The sequence below is a fragment of the Ptychodera flava genome, chromosome 11 (assembly GCF_041260155.1).
Source record: "Ptychodera flava strain L36383 chromosome 11, AS_Pfla_20210202, whole genome shotgun sequence".
Taxonomy (NCBI): Eukaryota; Metazoa; Hemichordata; class Enteropneusta; family Ptychoderidae; genus Ptychodera; species Ptychodera flava.
The window spans coordinates 19669011-19694772 of NC_091938.1; the positions used below are offsets into that span (position 1 = coordinate 19669011).

A 25762-nucleotide genomic window follows, 5' to 3' on the forward strand; every position below is an offset into this window, starting at 1 on the left:
AAGTTATATTTATTGTACTTTCTAAGACGATTGAGCCGACAAAGAACTGTAAATGTATAAATTGAGGTTGCTTTCGTGATTAAGGGGTATTCACTGGAGATTCTGTTTTACACAGAGCCCCGTCTCTCACGGAGGCCTAGGGTCGGCCGAGATAGGCCGTTCCCGCACGGCACCACAGTCAATAAACCTGGTCAAGTTCCACACCGTACACCTGTTGTCGCCGTATTACTACGTAGCTGCACTCCTTGCCCTCATTATAATTATTACATGATGGAGAATCCAAGTTCCGGTAAGAAGACTGACATTGGGTCGTCAGTCACCTCTCGTTGCAAAGCGAGACAGCTCTACCAGAGGAGTGAAAATTCCCCGAGAACATGAAGTATTTTTATTAAGGAATGTTACATGGTGGAGGACCAAACCCGGTTTAAAAGTCTGCTCAGAAAATCGACCTGTCTCTTGACTGCTAAGCGAGTGGGTGAGTGATCCCCGTAACCAGACAGTAATCCCCGTAACCAGATCTACAAAGTGAGTTGCAGTTTAAAGCTGTTCCCTGAGCGAAGACCGTGTTGTCATCTTACACGAGCGATCCACGAAGAGAACAGTGAGTTGACTCTACGAATTCATTTGCCAGAAGTCGCTGTCAAATCCTAGAAATCGGAGAATTCCGTCAACGGGACGGCTGCAGCGATACAGACGAATTGGAGAAGATGCCTTACCAAGCGCACTTCGACGCTCAAAGCAGGGCCATGTCCACTCCAGTCAGCTGTACCAAACCCAGAATGGAATCCGTAGCAAGAACTTTCCGTAGACCAACGTCTCGAGAGATGCCGTACATCTAGCGCCCCGACAACAAGGTAATATTCTAGTTCCACTGCGAAACCAACTTTAACCATGAGATGAAATATTCAACTAAAGAAGCAAACACGAACATTGAACTGTCGGACAATAGTCTGTATTGAACTTGTTTGAATTTAGTTTGTATAAGGTGATAGAGTATTTTAAAGTGATACTTTGATTTTTTTCGTCCTTGCCAAACGCTATATGATGTCATCAACGTATCTCCATTGGTGAAAATTCTGTTATTTTCTTTTTCTAAAAAACGGCTTTTATATTTGTGCCTTTTTGTTGGATTTCATCGCAAATTCTTCACACTCCCGACAGCATTTTTTTTTGTTTTGATGAAATACTCCAGTCATCAACTTTTAAGCGCGGGGTTTATGTCTGTTAGAGCACCTAAACAAGGTTTTCTGTTGGTTGCCTATTAAGCATTTACATTTTGCGTCTTAGAATGACGATGTTTAGTCGCTGCTCCGATAGGGTTGGTATTGCGCGGGCCAGTCTTTTGTCGTTTGAGCACCTTTAAACTGTTGTCATGTCCTTGACTGCAATTGTTTTTGTTCAATGCGCGAGTGTCTATGAATTTGTTCTGTCTCCGATGAATATAACACGAGCTACTTTCAAGCCATTCGTTTCGCGATTCTTTTTTTTTTACTTAGAAACATTCTACTGAATCTATGTGGCGATATTTTTGGTAGACATTGATCTTTTTCAGTGTTTTTTTTTGTTATTTTAAAATGTATACCGAGTAAGTTATGCGTAATTTATAGAGACAGCATTCGATTCATCCAGCGAGATTTCCGATGGCAGAGCGACCAGTCGGACCCTGGGGGATAAATGAAGAAAGCGGCCTTGAGTAGCGAAAAACGCTAGTAATTTATCTTTTCTTTGAATCTGAAGAATGCGTAAGAGTAAAAGAAGTAATAAGTTAGAAACATTATATATGTTGCGAAATACTAGACATATTGCCATATTGCGAAATTTGAGTTTTTTTTTTCTTTTGAAGCGTTCAACATGCAGTGTTCGTCAGCGATGATAAATGAATAGGCGTCCGAAAAATGGATAAACGCAAGTAGTTTGTCTAACATACACTGAGAACATGCCGTTTTTTTTTAATCTCTAGTCGCCGACACAATATCACATATAGATTCCCTTTTTTCTTATTTCCTTTTTTTGGCTATATCAAACATTTCACCAATGAGAGAGCGTTCTTGTATATTTTCAATCTAGCGTTTTGTATGCAAAGATATATTGTTCTGTATTCGTTTCAATTACGAAGTTTGTCTTTACTTTTCAGTGACTATTTTTACGATTGTTGTAAGTTTTACATGCTATTTTTTCTTGTGTATTTTGATATTTGCCATATTTCTATAATTTTTCTCAGTTACTAAAATTCACTTTCTATTAAGGAATATTTGAGACACTTTGTAAGGCTTGAGGGCAAGCCTTTGTGGAAGAATGAACGATGTCATATTTCTATAATTTTCTCATTTGCTGTAAATTTACCTTCTTAAAAATCGCATTGGCGTGAGATTGTGTCCCGCATATCTTTCAAAATTGGCGCGAAGATGCATTTTCACAATTCTTTGTTCTAATTAAATGGCGCCGCCGTTCAGGAACCCGTATAGTATGAATTAATTTCTTATGATTATTCATAGATTCCCTTGTGTACAAAGTTGGACAATAGAAAGACGCTGGTAGGGTGCTTTTCATACTTTCACGGCTTGGATCTTAAACAATATTGTTATGTGGGCAAACTGATAACTTGTACATTGTTTCTTTTCAAAAGTCGGTAGAACTCAAAGTTATATTTATTGTACTTTCTAAGACGATTGAGCCGACAAAGAACTGTAAATGTATAAATTGAGGTTGCTTTCGTGATTAAGGGGTATTCACTGGAGATTCTGTTTTACACAGAGCCCCGTCTCTCACGGAGGCCTAGGGTCGGCCGAGATAGGCCGTTCCCGCACGGCACCACAGTCAATAAACCAGGTCAAGTTCCACACCGTACACCTGTTGTCGCCGTATGTTTACTACGTAGCTGCACCCCTGCCCTTATTTTGATATCATTACAACACAATATCTCTGTACGATCGAAAGAAGGAGACAAACTGAAGTTCTTTTGCTTTGTGTAAATGTTTATGACACTATAAAAAGAATACGGTAGCGAAAATCAGCACAAAAATAGGACTTTTACTAAAACGTACTCTTCAATGTTCTGTTCAGATTCGTACTCAGTGAGTGGCATTGTGGAAAGATTGCATGCAATGTAAGTCACGAGCAAACTTTGGTGTCAACGGATCCAGTCTTTGAATTATCAATGAACACTCACTTATTTTTCAGATCAATAAGCCAAAACTTACATGTCCGTGACAACAAGCCTCCCTGTTTGTGAATTTTACCATTCTACAATCACTATCAAGAAACAATTGAAGCGAATTTGACATCGAGAAATTCAACTTTTAAAACCACGGTCGATTTGTTGGTTTAAACTCTACTGAGTCTGCGCATGAGCATGAACAAGACCACCCTTTAAAACAAAAAAGAAAAATCACACACCGGTAATGCTTGCAGAAGACAAAGCATTTAGATCTTCTCTTGGAACCTGTATACCAAATTTCAAAGCAACCAGACAGGCAGAATTTGAACAAAATTTCAGAAATTTTCCCAAAAAATACAGCATTGCATATTCTGCCACAATTAGAGCAAATCTTAATCTCAGTCAGGAACATTCCAATAAGTCAACAAATATGACATTGTATCTTATGATTCATCCACATGCATATATCTAACCCTCGGCTTACCAACATGGCGGCGGCAGAAGTTTTCTTAATCGTAAATTGACCAGTCTGAGTCCACAATTTATTATTCCCAATTTTTGGGATGTGCTTTGATGACCTTTGACATATCATGACGTACTAAGAATCTGCTTCAGCTCACATGTACAGTCACTCCATCATGGAGGGACTGTGCTCAGCTATACTTATATTAATAACATACGACACCTCCTTAACGACTAATTGGCATCATTAATTAGACCAGAGTATGTTAAAACTTATTTTTGCGTCCACTCAAAATTCCAAAAGCTTGACAGGTGGTTGAGAAACACACCAAAAACATTAACACAGAAATACATGCCATTATCTGGTAGTTTTCTTGAACAACCTAGCTGCTCATTCCTTTAAGTATATGCTTCTACAATTTTACAATTATTATCAACAATGGATAATTGTGTTTTCTAGGGGACGTAAATTAAAGAATTTACTTACTCTTGCCATATGCAACATCTAACAACGACTAACATTCATTAACAGTTGTAATGCATAGAATAAATTACAAAATCATTAAAATTCCGTGATTTTCTTACATCTTAATAGTAAAAGCCTATTAATATATACTTTATCCGTTTGTTAGTCATATATGTAAGTTTTTTAGCTTTTAAGCAATGATGCATTTATTTGGCAGCCATATTGGATATTATATATATGAAAATTATCAGATTGCCTTTGAAAAAAATTGAACCTGTAAAAGTGTTTCTTCTTGCCCAAGAAATATTCTTAAACAAAAAATCACTGAAATAGCTTGTTTAATACGTGGTATACGACCGAAAATATCATTTGTAGGAATGTTGGTCGCCATATTGGAATTATGTAAATTATCAAAGTGCCTATGTTTGGGACCATGGATAATTAAAACATGCGCACGGTAACCGCAACTTCTGTATTGGAGGGGGGGGCTTGCTGTATTTCGATTACCTGCGCAAAATATCGCGCTACATTGTTTGGCGTGTACCAGCATTGACATACATGTGAATAAGTGCACGAGTAAAATAACGTAACAATAATTTTGATACACTGTTTCATTTCATTCTTTTGGTTGCGTCTTTGTTGAGTTGGCACTGGACAGATATTGATTTTAGAGGGGGTATTGAGGGGGGGGGGTCGGTAGCGTATGCGTGATTCCATAGCCATGTAATCACCGATGGTTGGATGCAGAAACAGAATGAGGCTTGGTTGGATTTTCGCACTTCCAAACTTTCGTTTAGAGGAGGGGGTGAGGACGTTTACCGTGTGCATGTTTTAATTATCCACGGCCCCTAAAACATTATATCGCCAAAATGATTCTCCGTATCAAATAAATAATTTTAGACCTTTAAATCACTGAAATAGCTTGTTTAACATATGATACATGGTCAAATATGTCATTTTGTGGGACCTCTGGCAGCCATATTTGATTTATGCAAATTAGACATATTTCCCCAAGGTAGATTCAAGTAAACTTTTAATACATTGTTCTGAGTCTACTACAACATGCATTATGAAGAAAAAAATTCTGTTGCAATTTGTGGTGTGTTGGGTGCAAAAATCTCGTATTGATCGCAATCAAAAATTAACTTTATATTATTTGACACGTCCATCCCCGTGGTTTCGCGAAGCGACGAGCCCAGCGCCTATGCTTCCGCTGTAAAATCTGGTCCTCAAACCCCGTATCAGGGCCCTAAAGATTCTTTTCTGTGGCCCAGAAAAGCGTTTACCTTCTGCGTTGTGCAGTTTTCATGCAGAGTTGATATCTCATGTGTCGTCATTTCATAATCTTTTGATCGGTATACTCTATGTGTGCCTGTTCTGTACCCCAGCAAGCCAGTCTGCTGTTACAGACTAGAGACTTTTGGTTTTAATATAGGGTTGTAATTTCGAATACTGTGAGAAAAAGGTCACTGAACGATACACTGACCGTTCCAAATTTGTGTAAAGTTCATAGAATTCCACTAATTTTCCTTCATCCTGGGTGAACCTTTGTTATCAGAAAGATTGAATAGGTTATAAAATGTTATGAATTTTCCTGCTTCCTGAATAAAACTTAGTTCTAATGCAAATTGAATGAAACTGAGGAATCCATCGAAAGTAAAATTATAGTATTAACATTTAAATTCCAACCAGGACACTGGAAAGTTATACAAGAAAATTTTATATAAGCAGAATTAATGTAATGGATGCGGATTATGCAAACTTCATATAGTTGATGCCCAGTGAGGGGAGAATATTGTATCTCTTCTGTATTTCAACTTGAAGGTAAGCATTTCTCTGCTAACACAATGGTCATGTTTTCTGTTTTAAATTCTGCCATGATGATGATATGGAGGTAGAAAGAATGACTTGCCCTTCCCATGTTTACACGTAAGACGGGTTTGATTTGCGTTGTACAGGAGACACGTTTGTATGAATTGTATCAAATGTCTTCATGGTTTCCGCAAGTTTTGCCCCCTAACACCTCTCTCTCTCTCTCTCTCTCTCTCTCTCTCTCTCTCTCTCTCTCTCTCTCATATAAAATTTAAGACATCATAACTTATAGTCATTGAACGCACCGTAGATGGCTTTGTAAAGTATAATTCATACAGTTTCAGTAATTTTTCTAATACAGAAAAGAAGCTCCGATCCTTGGTTACACCTAAACGATTTTATCAGTAATATTATGTTTCATGATTATGATATTCATGTGATATTTCTTAGACTTTTCACGTCTATTGAACCTGTTGAATAGCGCAGTCACTTTTTATCGCTTGCGGATCCTGACACTGAAAGTATATTCGACTGTTATCTTACTTGCCTTCTTAAAAACTTAAGGAATGTTCTGAACTGCACTTCCAGTTTAAGAACGTTGAAAGACGATGATAAAGTCGCCACAGAAAGTCAGCAACAGCAACCATGAGCTGTGTATGTCGTTTGCTTTGCATGTATTAATTTTCAGCCGTTCCGGGAAAGGAATATCGCAGCAGGAATGACGTAGTCGATTGAACAGCTCTGCTCCAAATGCATGAAACCCGAAAAGCAAGACTCGGTTAAATCTAACGTTGGCATGAGTTTAGCGCATATTCATAAGGTCCTGGCCGACTAGGCATTTGTTAACACATGTGAGTGTAGACACCAACTGCCCTATGGCACAAGTAATTAAGGAGTTTAATTCAAGTCTGTCCTGGATGTAAATGCATACCTCTTCCGTCTCTTAGCGCATGAATTACCCTACGGTATTTTTGTCTGTCGAAGTTAATTTTAATTCTGTAATTTTAATGTCCTTCCAATGTTGGCGTGATGTTTCTGTGAAAATTTGCAGATTAAATGCAATCCCTCACCAGCGATTGATCATCGTACCAAAAATACTGGGATACACCGTGTAAATAGCCTTTCATGACATAATGAAGCGAAATGACTCACAGTGCGTAAAGTGTTCTCTAAAACTTGGTTTCTAAATTAGTGATGAACAATATTAGAAGATTATGGTCCCTATTATATCTAGCACTACATTCGTCTATTTTTTTGTTTTTAGAAAATTAGATTGCACGGCCTCGTACGAGTGTGCGTTTGTGAAACACCGTTACATAACTGGAGGATATAAATATGGACAAAGAGTTGTTATTCACAGGCGACCAGACAAACAACAAACAAAAACTCGGTGCAAGTCACCAACATGGACAACTTTCTCTTACTAATAGTGTGGTGTAAACGTAATTATGCGAGAGTAAATAACTAAAGCTCATGTCATGATCCTTTGGATATTACCCTATTCAAAGTATTACAAAAGATGTATAGTGGGTTGCGAACACTTTCGTCGTAAATATGTAAATATTCTCTGTATTGAAAGTGAAGCCTTCGATTAATAACAAGATGTGTATTGAAAACGCTCCCGTGTTTTAGCAAATGTTACGCACGCTCACTTGTCTGTAAATTGATACCCTTGTTCGTCAATGACAATTAGCTCTGTCTTGTTATGATCTACATTTACTAGCAATGGTGGCCATATTTGATGAAGTCATTCCTGAAATGAAGCTACCAACTTGACACGGATACTACTGAAATTAAAATTGTAAAGATTCGTTAAGTATGCAAATTATCGGTTTTGTGGTAAACAGCATTATGCCTGTCAGTTTACTTATGTTGCTTTGAGTAATATCTATGCCGATTTCATCAAATTTGATGTGGTCACTATAGCTACAAAGCTCTAATTAATAGATATATTAGATTTGCAAATTCAAAATCAGCGGACATTTAACAGCCACACGTCCTTCAATATTGCCTTTCAACATTGTATTTACTACATATATGACAAGCTTCATAAACTTTGACTGAATCCTTCATAATATTTGCCTACATTTGCAAGTTCGAGGCATGAAAATTACTGTTTGAAATGGAACAGCAATATTTCTTTCGGTTAACTCTAATGGTGTCATTGGCAATGTCTGTACCAAGTTCATCAAATTAGGTGCAGTAACCATTGATACATAGTTTCAATTAAACGTATTGTTAAATGTAATAATTAGCAATCAGCTGAAACTCATGTATGTATGTTTTTCACTACTGTCATATCTTTGTATCTATAGAATTTGTCACAGCTTTCTTAACTTTTGCCTAGTCCTTCCGAACATTTACTGCTAATTCTGAAAATTCGTTTAAATATGCAAATAAGCGATTACATTGACACTAGACTAATGGATGACGTTGAAGACTGCAGTATGTTTGAATGATAGATATCACAAGAAACATTAATCGGACGTCTGCTCAGTCGATCACTCGTAAACACGGGAGCTAAAAAAACGATGGCATTGTCGTTCTGAGTTAAGACTCATCAATTGGCCGGCATAAAGTTAGCTTAATTCAAATCTCTTTAGGTGTTATCTAAGCCTCTCATAGTCAGATGCACCTCCGTAGCAACGAGTACGGGCATTGTCTGTGCGTCAACGATATCATCAACCTCCCATCCCCGCTCATGCCGTGTAAAGAAAGGTAAAGTACCGCTTTGTTTTTGCTCCGCTAACTAACGATGGACATGACAGTTAAGATAAAAACTTTACTGTATCGGCAGTAATTTTAGTCCCCACGGACACCATCCGGGGGGACTTATAGGTTTGGACATGTCCGTGCGTCCGTCCGTGCGTCCGTCCGTTCACGCAGATATCTCAGACATGCCCTGGTCAATTTCTTTCAAACTTTGCACAAGGATAGTACCCTACCCCATACAGATTCACTTCTATTTGTTTCACAATGCGATCAAATTTGGCCGTGTAAGAGGACTTTTTAGTTTACACCTCCATAGACTCCCATGTATATAAGTCAGCTCTCCATAGAATCCCATGTATAAGGCCAAGTGAAATAAAAATTTAGTTTCTCATCGTATTCATATTGCAAAAAGGATGCAGTGACACAGTTTTTAGTCCCCGTGGATGAAGTACAGGGGGCTAATAGATTGGGTCATGTCCCTCCGTTCACGTAGATATCTCAGATATTTTGACAAAATGTCACATGACCTCGGTGACCTTTGACCTCGAATGTACATATTTGTCCATAACTCAGTAACCACTAGTGCTACACCCTTCATATGGTATGATGGGACACCTTATTATGCCATATATAGTACCGCATTAATTATGCGCATATCTAATTTTGAGCCAGCCAATAGAGCTAGAGGTCTGATTTTCGGTATATAGGGATAACTTAGCAATTCAATTTTTTTGACAAAATGTCACGTGACCTCGGTGACCTTTGACCTCAAATATACATATGATCAAGTCCTACACCCTTCATATATGGTATGATGGGAACCTTATGACGCCACATATTGTACCTCATTAATTATGTGCATATCTAATTTTGATAGCCTCTCAGCTAGGCGACTGATGCCGTATTTTGTGGGTTCGAATCCGATTGAATACTATCCGAATTTTCTACCCTGGGTAGGTAACACTGCTGGTGGACAGAATTGTCCCCGAGGTTATCGTTCGCCCAGTTAAAGCGATGAAATTCGTTTCTTCGCTTCGATAAAGTGTGTATGTGCGATGTATGATAATGAGCATGTGTGCATGAGTGCTTCACGAACTCTACAACGTGTTGAGCGGTCTCAGTCAGAAAAATGTAACAACTTAGCCGGCTATTGAACCACTCTTTTTTGGGAGTGGAGATTTAGCCGAGTGGTTCTGTCTGTGGCCTCTCAGCTAAGGCGACTGATGCCGTATGTTGTGGGTTCGAATCCGATTGAATACTATCCGAATTTGAGCCAGCCAATAGAGCTGGAGGTCTGATTTTTGGTATATAGGGATAACTTAGCAATACAATTTTTTGACAATATGTCACGTGACCCCGGTGACCTTTGACCTCAAATATACATATTTGTCCATAACTCAGTTACCACAAGTGGTACACCCTTCATATTTGGTATGATGGAAGACCTTATTATGCCACATACTGTACCTCATTAATTATGCGCATATCTAATTCTGAGCAAGCCATTTCTGATTTTTGGTATATAGGGATAACTATAGGATAGAATTTTTTTGACCAAATGTCATGTGACCTCATGACCTTTTACCTAAAATATACGTTTATGTCAATAAATAAGTAACCACAAGTGCTTTGTCCTTTATATTGAGTAGGATGGGAAACCTTATGACACCACACGCTTTACTTCATTAATTATGCACATATCTAATTCCGGGCAAGGGAATAGAGCTAGAGGTCTGATTTTTGGCATATAGGGAGTAATTAGCAATACTCCTGATGAATACGACAAAAGCAATAGTGATAACACACTTGAAATTTTAGAGTTTGAGTTAGCTAAGTATTCTAGCAACTTTCCAAATTCACGTTTTTACATCTGTGGAGATTTCAATGCTCGTACAGCTGACAAGACAGATTGTGTAAATGAGGATGTAACAAATTTTGTGCTTCCAATTGACTTTGTATCATCCCACTCCAATATTGATGTTCACAAACGGGTTTCAAGCGATAAGACTGTAAATACATCTGGCCAGAAGTTTCTTGATTTTTGCAAAGATACGGAATTAAGCATTGTCAATGGTAGGCTTTTCAGAGAAACAGGAAGCGGTGATTTTACGTACGTTAGCCACTCTGGATGTAGTGTCATAGACTACCTTATCACCAATGTATGTAATTTCTCAGATATTGACAAGTTTTACATTGACAAGAGAGTGGAGTCTGACCATCAACCACTTGTATTTGATATTAATGTACCTCGAGAATGTCATTTCAAGGCATCAGTAAATACCATCGATGGTAACCTTAGTACTGGAATTTTAACTCCTTCGATGATAGATTTTTCTGGGAGAGTAGTAAGCAAGAATCTTTTTTACAATATTGGAATTCAACTCGAATAAGGGACCAGATTTGTGAATTCAATGCACTTGTTGATGATTCATCAATTGAACAAGCTGCTGAATGTCTTTTAAATATGATCAAGTCTGCTGCAAGTGAAATGAAGCGTACTTACAATTGTAATCAAAGGTCAACAAATAATGAATGTCAAGGTAATACCTGGTATGATAGCGACTGTAAGAGAATGAAGCGTTCACTCAATTCAAAGTTGAATGGTTTTAGAAATAATAGGTCAACAAATAATTTAGAACTATTAAAAAAGTGTAAACAGGAGTATAGAGAGCTGATTAACGATAAAAAGAAAGTTCATAAAAGTAAAAATCTCGAAAAGTTACAAACAACAGCCAAGAATGTGAACTCAAGAGAATTTTGGTCTCTTGTCAAAGGAAAATCAGCTCCAGTGTCCCAGAATGTACAAAATGATGATTGGTTTGGGTACTTCTCAACATTGTTAAATACTCCAGGTTTTGAAAACGAGGATTTTGTTCCATTTCACGAAGAAATTAGGGATTTTGTTGAAACTGTTGAAAATGAGGACAATTTTTTAAATATGGATGTAGATGACTTGAATTTGCCAATTGTAATTGATGAAGTAGACCATTGTATCAAGAAACTTAAGTGTGGTAAAGCCCCAGGTCTGGATGGTGTATCACCAGATGTTTTCAAGGCTTGTACACCTATTGCTAGACAAATGATGTGTAAACTTTTTAATGTTGTTTTAGACTCTGGTCACTTTCCGGCTGCCTGGGCGCAAGGTATTACAACTCCAATTTATAAAAAAGGTGACAATAATTGTGCTGGCAACTACAGAGGGGTAACTCTGCTTCCTATTATGGGAAAAATTTTCTGTAGTATCCTTGATAACAGACTTCGCATATGGCTCGAGAAAATGTATCCAATTGTTGATGAGCAGGCTGGCTTTAGGAAAACATACTGTACTTCAGACAACATTTTTATTTTATCCACCATTATTTCAAAGTACTTGGCACACAAGAGAAGTAGACTATATATAGCATTCATTGACTTTGAAAAAGCATTTGACAGAATTGATCATTACTGTATGTTTTATAAGCTTATTCAGTGTGGGATTTCTTGTAAAGTTTATAGAGTTATTCTGTCAATGTATAGCAATGTAAAATCATGTGTCAGAACCCCGTCAGGTTTTACAGATTTCTTTGATTGCAGTTTTGGAGTACAACAGGGATCAGTATTGTCACCCCTTTTATTTACACTTTTTGTAAATGATATTGGAATTACTCTAGCTGATACGCACCAGTATTCTGGTGTCGAAATTGGTATTTTAAGAATTTTGTATTTGCTCTTTGCAGACGACCTTACTATGATCAGCAGTTCAAAGATAGGATTGCAGCGCTTGTTTGATCAATTGTATCTTTATTGCTCAAAGTGGAAACATACTGTTAATACCAGTAAAACCAAAGTTATAGTTTTCAGGAGGGGTGGTGGTCTTCGAAAGTATGAAAACTGGTCGTATAATAACCAGCCTGTTGCTGTAACTTCTTTTTATAGCTATCTTGGCATTGTCCTATCCTGGACCGGTCGTTGGTTTCAAGCACAAAAAACTCTGAGTGAACAAGCTAACAGAGCCTTGTATGGTCTGATCAGTTGTCTTTTTAAATTTGGTCCACTGCCTGTTACTATTGCCTTGAAAATATTTGACTGCAAAATACTCCCCATTTTACTTTATGGTGCTGAAATCTGGGGCTTCCATCATGCTCCAGATATAGAAAAAACTCACAATAAGATGCTGCGCTATGTACTTCAACTATACAGCAATACATCCATTACTGCTATGAGAGGGGAGTTGGGTAGACCAACAATAACAGTAAATATTTATTGTAAAATCATTAGATACTGGTTAAGAATTTTGAAAATGGATAGAAATAGAATTGTATACCGATGCTACGAATTTCAAAAAAGCAAGATTGATGTTAATAGGTATGACTTATGGGCTAGGGGAGTGAAAGGCTTGTTGCAGAGTTATGGTTTTGGCGAAGTCTGGGAACAACAAGGGGGGGTTGGAGCTGGTATTAGAGCCATACTTGACCTATATAGATAACCCTGTTTCAGACATGCTCTTTGTAGTTTTAGAACATCATCACACACTCTGAGGATCGAGACAGGTCGTTGGAATAATATTCCAAGACAAGATAGACTATGTGAGTTGTGTAATTTGCAGGCAGTAGAAGATGAGTACCATTTACTACTCGTATGTCCGACGTATAATGACTTGAGAGCCAAGTACATGTCTTCCTATTATTTTAACCCTCCTGTAATGTACAAATTTAAGATACTTCTTTCATCACAAAATACTGCCACATTGAGGAAACTGAGTAAATATATGTTTCTAGCAACAAAACGTAGGAAAGAACTTACCATCGATGCGTAAGTTAAGCATACAGTTGTATTCTCTGATGCTTATTTATTTGTAAATAAGTTATTCCTTTTTTCTCTCTTTCTCTCTCTCTTTTTGTGGATGCAATTATTGCATTGACTAGCGATCTGTAAGCAACATTACTGCTACTATTTGTACATATTGGCCGGAGGCCACAAGTACTGAATAAACTGAAATTGAATTGAATTAGATAATTAGCAATACAATTTTTTTGACCTTGATTATACATATATATGCATAACTCAGTAACCACAAGTTCTATACCCTTCAATTTTGATAGGATATTAGACCTTAAGATGTCACATCTTGTACCTCATTTATTATGCACATATGTATTTCTTGGCTGGCCAATACAGCTAGAGGTCTGATCTTTTTTCCCGATTTAGAACCATAACTTATACATGCCTCATGTGTTTCAAAGCGGGAACAACGACATAGACCTATGTGCCCATAGATCTCAACATATACACTCCAGTGATACTTCTTAAAGACCACATTTCCCTGCCCTATCAAGACTAAAACTCCTATTACAAGTGGGGACTATGTTATTGTCAATGACTTGTGTTCTGAGCTTTTTCACCTGGCTAGCTCGTCAAATGTTTTAAAATAGATAATATTCTTAGAACGTTTCTGACATCAATTCGTCGCAATTAACGATAAAGGGCGCGTTGCCATAACTTTCTGTATCTTCCATGAGGATTGCAATTTTACAACTCTCACAAGTGATTTGGTTTCTCTAACAGACCAAAAAGAAAGAAATAAATTGATAAATATACGCTGATGCATTCTCTCGCCATTTAAATCATGTTTGTTGTGCCCGCAACATTCTCCCATACGCTGGAAGCAGTCATATTTTAGCTGTCCTCAGTTAAAGGTTGAGCGGTCTCAGTCAGAAAAATGTAACAACTTAGCCGGCTATTAACCACTCTTTTTGGGAGTGGAGATTTAGCCGACTGGTTCTGTCTGTGGCCTCCCAGCTGGGCGACTGGTGCCGTGTGTTGTGGGTTCGAATCCGATTGAAAACTATCCGAATTTTCTACCCTGGGTAGGTAACACTGCTGGTGGACAGAATTGTCCCCGAGGTTATCGTTCGCCCAGTTAAAGCGATGAAATTCGTTTCTTCGCTTCGATAAAGTGTGTATGTGCGATGTGTGATAGTGAGCGTGCGTGCGTGGGTGCTTCACGAACTCTGCAACGTGTTGAGCGGTCTCAGTCAGAAAAATGTAACAACTTAGCCGGCTATTGAACCACTCTTTTTGGGAGTGGAGATTTAGCCGAGTGGTTCTGTCTGTGGCCTCCCAGCTGGGCGACTGGTGCCGTGTGTTGTGGGTTCGAATCCGATTGAAAACTATCCGAATTTCGAACAATACAATAGCTTGAAATTAGGCGCATCAGTTTTACAGTGGCAGTGCAGGCAATCATTTTTCGTAAAGAACTTTCGGAGAGAGGAGGGTAAGGTTAAAAGAAAATTAAATTCCATACCTCAATACCAGAGCTTTACGTGTGTTTCTACATTACACTGTTGGAGATGATTCTCTGAGTCATTGAGGTGTAATTATTTATCCATTGAGGTGATGTTGCAGTTCATTGTTTAAGGTAGTATGGGCCTCAAAAGTGAAAGACTTAAGCGTTTGCTCAAACTTTCCTAAATAGAATTTTCAACCATTCTTACACCAAATCAACAATAAAAATCAGGGGTCACCATGCAAATTTGGAACCAGCGAAACAAATTACTCAACATTTTGCGATATTTGAAATTCAATACTAAACGAACTAAATCTGTGCTTTTTATAGGTGTGAAATAGGGTGTTTGACAGTTCAGATGTAGACAACAAGTATGATACTGGAATTTCACGTAAAAGTATTATTTCACTTTTTATGATAGTCTACAGGTAACTCTTAAATATTTTCCTAACAAAACTTGTCATATCTCTACTATGTAAGTAATGCACTGTTTATTGCCCTCAGTGAGCTCGATTTACAAGAAGATAAGCCTAAGAGTTGCCAAGGAAAGATGTTCATGAGACAGATAATTATACTTTTATTCAGATTCACAGTTAACTTCAGAGAATGAAATCATGCAGTGAATCATTTTTTTTTTTTTTGCTAGAATATTTTTAAACACTGAAACTGCTTTTTGACTGGGCAGATACTTATAAAAATAAAGAGACCCCCATGCTGTTTGAAAAATACATGACCCCCTCCCCTTTGCAGTTTCCAAAGTTAAGGTGAACCCCCTTGATTTTGCCGGCCCACTCCCGGCTATAATAACTGAAGCTCCCTTTATTGGCCAAGGTGTTGTTTTAACCGACGTGTATCTGCGATTTTAACAAAATTAATACAGCAGGGCTGGATGTAGTCTTGTTTATTTAATCAGCTACATGGTCTCAGTTACGCAACATACACCACGGTCACTCCACACACATCAGACAGAGAAATATAAACAAATAACAACACTTTGCTATGTCAATGCCATGTGTTTCTTATTTCTCATGAATTACAGTGTGGGTGGTGTTTAAAATACATTGTATATTTGGTTTACTTTTCATAAAACCACCGGCTACGTTGTAATGTTTTAGGAATAAAGAAGAAACACATGGCATATGACATTGCAAAATGTGCATGGTGATTTGTTTGTTTCTGTCTGACGTGTGTGGAGTGGCTGTGGTGTGTTGTGTAACTGAGAGCATGTAGCTGATTAAATGTAGACAAGACTTCATCCAGCCCTGCTGTGTTAGTGTTGTAAAAATCGCTGATACACGTCGAGTAGAACAACACCTTGGCCAATTACGTTTTGCAGCTTGAACGATTTTGATTGTGTTTATATATATATATATATACATATACACTCACGATCACACGTCGCACACAAACTTATCGAAGCAATGAATGCATTGCTTAAACTGGGCGAGAGACAGCCTCAGGGACAATTCTGTCCACTAGCAGAGCTATCAACACAGAGTAGAAAATACGGTAAATTTCAATCGGGTTTGAACTCACAACGTACGGCAGCCAGTCACCTGACCGAGAAGCCACACACAGAACTGCTCGGTCAAATCCCCACTTTCAAAAAAGAGTGGTTCAATAACCGAGCTAAGTTGTTCAATTTTTCTGACTGCGACCCCCCCCCCCTCCCCGCACTCTTTAGACAACTCAAGTACGAAAAGACTTTTACTTCAGGCTATTTGAAGCACCTTTACCTGTTACGCAGTACATGTTAACAAATGCGATGCCAAAGTCAAATTATTCTAATGTCTACCGTCTGGCATTCCTTTTCAATTGTTGAGAGCACTAATAACTGTCTGCAACGTCTGCAAGCATTGAGCAGTATCAAATTATTGCTATTTAGCATGTATGAATTATCGCCATAGAAACCGCTAGTCTAATAGGTCTTCAACGTTTCAAAAAAACAATTATCAACCTGTATAAGTGTCCACCTGGTGTGAGATAGATGGCAAAGACACTACAGGCCTCGATGGCAGTTTTCTATGCTAGCTATCGATTAATGTCTGTGTATATAGGGGTCTGTAAGTATAAGCCATATTGTATTCGTCTGTTACTGAATATTTATACCATTATATAAGAATAAGAATATAAGAATATTTATACCACTATATAAGAATATTGCCAATGGACCTTTCTGATCTTACTTTATCTGGAATGTACGTCCTTTGTTCCACCCATGTCTATAGTAGCTTCAGGGACATCAGCTCTATCTTTTCAGTGTGTAAACTACTTTCGTTCCTACCGTCAATATTATATTTGCGTGTGCTGTTTTAAAAACATAACATCATTTTCTTGTATCGAGGGAGGTTATAGGAACATATAGATGTAATTCGGCAAACATGTTGAGTGACAGGGCAAGTGCTGAAGCAAGCGAACTTTGTATATAGTAACTAAGGCGGAAGTTGAAGTTATAAACAAACAATGGCTTCTAACCAGAATTGATTAACACGTGATGGTTGCACAACTGTACCAAACTGAATGAGGGTTTTGTGTAGACTTTATAGGAAAGTAAAATGCCCTTTTGCATATCATTTTATGAATTGGCAAACGTGATTGCAAGACAGTTTCTCTTATGATTGACCATGGTAAATACTGTAACATCAACAACAAGTTGATCTGGACAGAAAATGAAAACAAACAATAATTTTGTAATCGTAGAATCACATCTCTAAAACCACGATTGGAACGAATTTGGGATAATTGCATGGTGAACTAATGTCAGTTAATTAAGCAAATGTAAGCTCAGCTGCTTTTCTTTTTAGTTACACAATTGTTTTTATGAGTAATTTGTAATATTGGAACATTCAGCTATAGGGCACCTAACATTTTTGAGTAATTTGAAAAATATGAAGAGCCAATTATCCCAAATTAGTTCCAGTCGCGTTAAAAGTAACAAGACATAACGACGACCAAATAATAACGGCCGTCTCTCTATATGATATCATTTTATTGTCCACAGAACTGCCAAGAATGGCCGACAATTCTGTACCAAACCGGATGTATATGGATGATGAGAATATTCTCTGGAGACATGGAAAACCAGACTACACACTCGCAAATAAAACTTTCATGAAAGGTTAGTAGTTTGCATAAATCACTGACAACTAAACGAAATGTGCTAGAAAATTCAATCCATACATTTATAAGTATTCACACCTGGTGTATATGAAACGTAATACATCAGCCACACTCACCATTTTTACGACGGAACTGTACAAGGGCTATCGTACTAGCGAGAACTCTATGACCTTGCCGCAGTTTAAGAACTCAAAAGAGTTACGTTGGGTGTCGGGCTTTGATTTTTCGTTATGGCTGTATCGCAGAAAACGTTTCAAATCCCCCTGGCTTTTTTATCAATGGATATTGGCTGTTCGATTTAAATAGCTGTAATACTAATTCGAAATTTTGCCTAGAGTTTTTAGTTGGAACCCTTCATATTAGGAGCGCTTGGCACATTGCATGGGCATGCGCACATTGCATGCACCTTCCATTCATTTTCTAACATAGAAAACCGACCTTTACCATTTGTCTTTGCAACTTGAGTATAAACATTAAGACCGCGGATTTCGCAATGTGCCTGTAGTGATTTTAGCGAGGATAGAATCGCCGTTTTTCGGTTTCAATCACTGGACTTCTGATGGCATCACTGCTGTCTACAATTCACGCAGTCTACAGACTAATAAAATGAAATGCCCCTTCTTTAAAGTGCTCCTCGGTCGACCTGTCTTACCTAGTGTAAATTCTACATTTTCCTGATAATAAACGTTTGTGTACACTTTTATAGAACACAAAAGTCGTGCTCTAAACGACGGTTCGGTGCATTTTTGTGGCAACCATGCAACATTTTATAACGTTACGGAATATTAAAAATATCCTTTTCTTAACATGTAATTGTTGTGCTAATAGGAAGATCAAAAACTCATCAAACAGGCTCCCTTGAAAGGATCGTCGAGGATTTGGTGAAAACATACGAAATGGAAGCTACCAATAAACTTGACCCTGAGGTATGATCTCCTCTTTATATGTAACCAATACCAACTTTATTTTTTTAATGGTTACATATCTTAATTCACATTTATTATTTTCTTTATTCAAGCTACAGCGCTCTCAAGATCTGAAATAGAAAGTCTGATAGATAAAAATTCATTAAATAGACAAAAGGGAAAACTGTGATGACAAGCGTCGAAGATATGTATTACCTTGTTTTGATGGCTCTTGATCTTTTATTGAATTTACTGAAATGTCTTCTAATGTTCTGCTAGGACTACGGAAGTGTCACAAGGGATTTTCAAGTCAGCGTCAACGGCGGTAAATACTACAACATCGACGAAGTTATTGACCGTGGCACGTACAATGTCCTGTTGGCAGATTGCCCCATGTACAATGCATCGGAACAAACATTTGACTCATCTCACGATTTGTTCCGTGGAGTTTTCACAGAAGGCTTCCCGTGGGAAGTCCTCGAGGTTATTACTGGTAAGTTGTGTGTGTTGCATTAACATGTTAAATCTTGGGGCATTTTTACAACTTTCTTCATGCCTATGTTGAAATGGATGTGTTCTGTGTATTCGAAGTACAAAGCGTCTCGGGGACATATATATTCGGACTCTCAAATGTTTTTGCAATTCTTTTCTAATTTACCACTTGTGGGGGCTAATTTTGAAGATCTGGGAGTACGAAACAATAATCACTGTCTGTTTTTCGAAAATCCAACATTTTGTTTTCCCCGTGAAATAACACAAGGATGGCAGCCATTTTGAATAGGAAAAATTGGTAAATATTACTGATGTTAGGTAATTTGTTACTGTAGTACCAAAGTTTCCATGGTGACCGATGCTTTTTATTCTTGATTTCGCGAAAGAGTGGTTTAAATTTTAAGTAAAGTTTGAGCAAAACTTTCTGTCTTTCACTTTGGAGGTACAATAATACCTGAAGGATGACAATCTGAAAATGTAATATAGAACCTTGTATAGGATAAAAACTCGAAACATTGGGCGACTCCGATTCAGGTTAACGCGATGCGTATGACACATCACTGTTTGTTTGTTTGTTTGGTTTTTTGAGCCATAGCTGTAGACTATACCAATGGCTATATTTTTCCTTTTTTCTTGCTCCGTCAACAAACAAGGACCACGAGAGTGGTGTTTACATGGAGACACTGGGCTAACATGACTGGACCCTACAAAGGAAGAGAACCAACAGGTTAGAGTATTTTGTCATGCTTTGCAATACCACTAAAAATCCATTGGTTTTCAATTTCTTGATATATTAAAGATTGATTAGTAGTAACTTGTGGTATTTTTTGAGTCAAGAACAATTTCTTGTACACTCCCAGAGTCATGTAGACATACTTTCTGTTGACCATTACTATACACAGTGATCAGCATGTGTAAGTGTTAAATGACAATTGTTTACAATTAATGCTAGTCCGGACAAGAATTAATTTGTCAACAATGACATATTACAGACTGTATACAATGTGTCGTGTCGAAATGCTGTGCATTTCAACACACTTTAGGGAAACCAAAATAAAAGTATGTTTAATGTAACAAAGATCAATTATACCAATGCAAGCACGGTCCCTTTAACTTCCTATATCAAAGACAACATGATGTGTATTGATGTGCATGACAATTCACTCTAGAGAATATTTTCTCATTTTTCTAAAAAATCATTTATGTTGAAAGGTGTTGAATAAATTGTATGTTGCCTGTGTTTTTTCACTTGAAATATAGAGGGCATACATTAGGGTAGAAAATGCTTTGACTGAGGTTTCCCACGCAAAGTTTAGTTAATCGTCAATTCACTAGAACATTTTTATCTTCTTTTTATCATGATTTTTATTCGAATGTGTTTTTAGTTTAAAGATGGAGATTTTTCACAATTATGCTTATAGGCCGATCGTTTGTGTAGACGTTTACCGCATTTCTTGATATGGGTGTGAAGTTTCCTTTTCTATGAGCGATACAGTATTCAGTGTTTCGTACATTCTGTAATGTAGAATAAATTCAGCGAAAATCGACAGTTTTGTCACGTCTTGCTTAGGCGACCTGTGAAAACTTGTCTGTCTATGACTAAAGTCCCAATCAGGGTTCCTAAATTTGTCTGACGTCAAAAATTCATCAAAACAACGAACAGATGCATTTAAGTCATAACAGGTCTCATTTATCCTGACTATAATTTTTAAACGATTTTCTCGCCAGGTGAGCTGATCGAGTTGATTGGATGTGCCATTGCTGACGTCAGCTCTGATTTGAAACTAGTGAAGCTAGATTTATACTACGATGCAAATATGATGCTTGCAAAATTGGAAGACGGAAAATGTCCTTTTTCGACCAAAAATTGAATCGACATTTACTACATCGTTTGCTTTAATAGCAAATAACCAATAAGATATTTTCGAAGATGCTGAAACACGATGATTGATCAAAGAAACTTAATTTGAGATTTTGAAGACATTCAAACGTTTCAAATTTGTCGTCTGGTATGTAAGTCTGTTCAATTAAATCAAATAAGAGTCAACTTAATATAGGATTGTATTTTTGAAACAAGAGTTGAATGAAAATGACTGCTACCTGACATGAACATTTCCCATGATCAAAGGCTTAACGTAATGGGTATTTAGCAAGTGAACATTAAGCGAAATTGTTTAAATCCGTGGGTCATGACAGACTTTTGATTGTAAACTTTTTGTCCTCATACATAATAGATATTTTTTTCCTTTTGACTGTGAAACTTCGAGTGAGCGAATACTGAATATAGCCTGTGAATAACAGGGAACACACATGCTAAAAGATTTTCGATTGGCTAAAGCATGGTCAATGTGATACTTGGTCTTCTTTAGTAAACAACGAATGGGTTGTTGATACGATAAAGACGAATATTATCACAAGCAGACCATCAGCTATCGTTAGCTCTCGTCGATGGCAAACTTTATCTCTTTAACAGACATTCCCCCATTTAAGAAAGTCTAACAAATAAAGCTGTAAAGCTTGTATTAAATACTTTAAAATGCCAATGAAAATTATTTTGCTTTTTTGGTTTTCACCCAAAAAGATGGCCGATTTATACAACACACCTATTTAAAGAATGTTTTGTCGACACACTTAATTAACTCCTTTTCCCCTAAAATCATTAATTATTAAAATGAGCAAACATATGCAAGCCACACAAACTAATCTGTCCTTACAATTTTTAAACATAATGTATACACCAGATTTCATTATATATGACAGGGCAGGGTTCAGGGAATGATTGGTCAACAGACCGAAATTCCTGTTGAACAAAGTTTAATTGTTGCTTGCAAGTTCCAACACTGAAGAATTCTTGGCTGTGGCCTTTATTCATAGCCACTTATTATGATCACCCTTGCTTACACTGATATTCAAGTTTGGACATGCCGACTAATTCATACTTTAAGGTAATGTGCACCTCTTAAGTGAAAGACATTCGATTGACATTCGATTTCAACCATTCTCTTACCAAATGGAAATAAAAAGCAGGCGGTCCACACGCAAAATTTGGTACTAGAGAAACAAATTACCTAATATTTACGGATACTTGAATTCAAAATTGCCGCCATCTCTGTGTTACCTCTTTGGGGGTAAAGATTCAATTTTCGAAAAACTATGATCATGGTACAAAATTGTCTTACCCCAGAACTTTAAGATGAGACCCAACAAGTGGTGGCTCATAAAAGAATTGTAACAGTTTGAGAGTCCGAACATCTGCCCGTGAGGAGCATTGACCTTAAGTACAGAGGAATGTCACGTAACAGTTTGTGGACTTTGGGCACATCCAAGTTCACTTGCTCTCTTTCTTTTCAATATAAAGTTGAAAGGAATTGACTGTATATTACAAATTTTGACCTGGTGTTATTGCATTATGGATGGGTATGATTGTGATTATTTTGCTTGTTTTGATCTTGATGGTGCAAGACATTGCTCTCACTAGACAGAACTAGTGATTACAGGCCCAGCATTGTTAAAGTCCTTCAAACAGAATCAAATTTGTGCTCTAAGCTGTGTGTCTGTATTGCTTTGATAATAGACTCAAGAACAGAGAGAAAGGGGCATGATCGTTCGCATTGTCGAACATTCTGACTGAATAAGTCCAGTCACAGTATACAAGTAGGCAAAATTGTCCTCAAGGAGTATTAGGGTCATAATGAAACCTAGGCTTCATTAAGAGTTAGGAATCGCACTTAACTTAGCCATGCTTTGATCGCTTACTGGTATGATAGGGCATGAAATCACCTGCAATGGCTGATAATTTGAAATCAAGAGAAATCTACACATTACAAGAATGTCTGTCGTACAAAATATCATTTACATGTGTAACTCTAATGTAAAAAGTATTTTACAAAGTTCAAAATATAAAACTCTTCTTCCGTCAACCCTTTTATTCATATAGCAGTTTAAAAATAATTACCTTTTCGGTATAATTCTTTTCTCACCTATATATACCGTACCTATAATGACAAACAAATACAACACACAAAGCAATTTTAGTAGTAACGGTTTGTAATAATTGACAAAGACGGTGCTGTGGTAAATGTAAAATAACCATCACAGCACTACAGCTTGACTGCTCAATTTAACTCATGGGTAGAACTCAGCACAGTATGAGTTTAAGATGACATCATTTTAGTCTTCTGATACAATTTGGCTGCTTGATGTGAGAGGCTATTTATGTTTTTCTAGTTTTCTGCTATCCACAATATTGCCCGCGGGCAAAATATGTACTCAATGCCATACCAAATTTCATGAAGTTAAAGAATGTTGTGGTCAATGCAGGTATGTGTTAGGCCTATACAAGGTGTGCCATGCAGGCACCAGGCAGCTGGAAACCTTTTTAGCAGAATATGGTGATTGACATTTGATGGAAAATAAAACTTAACTAGATAAGGTCTGAAGATGAAAGCCTATTTTCACATACATGTAATTATATATGTACATAATTAGTTTTGAATAGGTAAAGTGTATCATATCATGTACATTTTACATACAACTAGTACCCTTTTCAGAATTAGAGCGCGAAGCCACTGCAGTGAACTGCAATAAAACTGCTTACATTAATTAGTTTCAGCTGTAGCCGTGGCCACTTTGGTGTTGAACAAGGCTACTTGATAAAGACCAAAAGTCTGCTTGTACACAGGCAAAACTAGCTCTGTCTGAGGCTCGAGTTGTAAATGAGAGTTTACGATTGGCACCCTGTGTTCAAGATTAAGATACAATGTAACATTACCATGCACTGGTCCATGTACAAATCTTTTTTATTTCAACTTCCCCAGACAAACTGTCTGCATGGGACATACAATGTTGTCGACTTTGCCAGCTGGCTACAGCTGAAACTAATTAGTGTGAGCAGTTTTATTGCAGTTCACTGCAGTGGCTTCGCGCTCTAATTCTGAAAAGGGTAGTAATACTATTTATAACTTATGTACATTTTACTTAGAACTTTGCCAGTATTCGGTATTTGAGTTATCGTTTTAAAGTTTTTGGTCAATTTTTGACATGTTTATGTAATGAGGTAATGCTTTCGTGGGGAGATGGGCGTAAAACAAAGGTAAAAAAACCTATCATGAAATTTTGATAAAGCTGGAAGTTGAAACAAAACCCAATCTCTAGAAGTTAAAGCTTAGACGGAAAAAATTGATAAGCACTCTTTGAAAATGATTTTGAAAATCGGCTAAGAAATTGTAAAAATGCTGCATACAAAGAAAGTATAAACCACGCATTTGTCGTAAATATGTGATTGCAACTATAATACTTCAGGATATATCACTTTGAATACATCAGAAATAGCGTTTACTCTGGTGTGTTCTTCCCAACTAAATTAAATATTACCACTATCTCGCTAAATTACCATGTAACCCCAACACAAGTATGGTAGAAAAGCCCACATTGCATCAGTACATGTAGAGTCGACATTCCTAGTTCATTATTTTTTTCATCAAGTGTGATAGCGAAACATTTGCTACAAATAGATCCGCTTTACACAGCTATACAGACATATCCTTCCATGACAAGCAATCAAGTACACTATTCTTGGCTTTATTTTGACAATATATCAAAGAAACTGAATGTACAAATTTTACAGAATGCTAAATAAACACTTCTAACGCATTAAGTTTTCAATTGTTGTGTTAATTTAGCTCAGCTACACTTCGCAACACTTGTTCTCATTTGCATACAACTTTGCACCTCGTATCTTGGATGGGGTTATGCTCAAAATACAACGAGGAAATTACTATCTAAGGAGTGCAGATCTAACGGAACGAGGAAATTACTATCTGAAGAACGCATATCAAAACAGAACGACATTACAAATTGAAGAGCGCAGATCAAACCAGAACGACGAAATTACAATCTGAAGATGGCAGATCAAAACAGAAGAACGCAGGTCAAAGAGAACGACGAAATTCCAAACTGAAGAGGTTTAGTGTCGTTCTCGGCCACGGTACCTCCACGTATTAGCAGCACTCCAAGTACCAGTCTAGGGAGCGTTCAGTTTTTACGGCCTGGGGGGGGGGCGGCAAAATCTTGTCGCCGGTGTTCAAAAAAATATAGACCCTCCTGCATTTTTTGTGAAAAAAAGATGACCCCCCCCCCTATGTCAGACGAAAAAAATTGATGACCCCCCCCCTGAAAATAACCAAAACCCATATGTCAATTTACCCGTATGGTTTGGATTTGAACTCCGGTACGCGGCGCACTTTATTCGTGTAGCAGAGATGCCAGTGCACAAACTTCTCAGCCACATCCATTGAAACGTCTGTTAATAAGGACGACTGTAAGGCAATTTTTAACTTCATTTCCATAGACAACTCATGTCTATGGACATT

At 37.4% G+C, this 25762-nt stretch overlaps 1 protein-coding gene across 4 annotated transcripts in view; it reads left to right on the forward strand.

Annotated features, from left to right (window-relative positions):
* The window catches only part of LOC139143761 (uncharacterized), a 49097-nt gene extending 23573 nt beyond the window's left edge, over window positions 1-25524 (forward strand). For all 4 annotated transcript variants that reach the window (XM_070714307.1, XM_070714308.1, XM_070714309.1 and 1 more), the window contains exons 2-6: window positions 17876-17992; window positions 18823-18920; window positions 19179-19392; window positions 20045-20118; window positions 21120-25524. In XM_070714307.1, coding sequence (XP_070570408.1) covers window positions 17887-17992; window positions 18823-18920; window positions 19179-19392; window positions 20045-20088 — 462 coding nt within the window. In that variant the 5' untranslated portion in view covers window positions 17876-17886 and the 3' untranslated portion in view covers window positions 20089-20118; window positions 21120-25524. The remainder of the gene's footprint in view (window positions 1-17875; window positions 17993-18822; window positions 18921-19178; window positions 19393-20044; window positions 20119-21119) is intronic.
* Window positions 25525-25762: the final 238 nt, after the last annotated feature.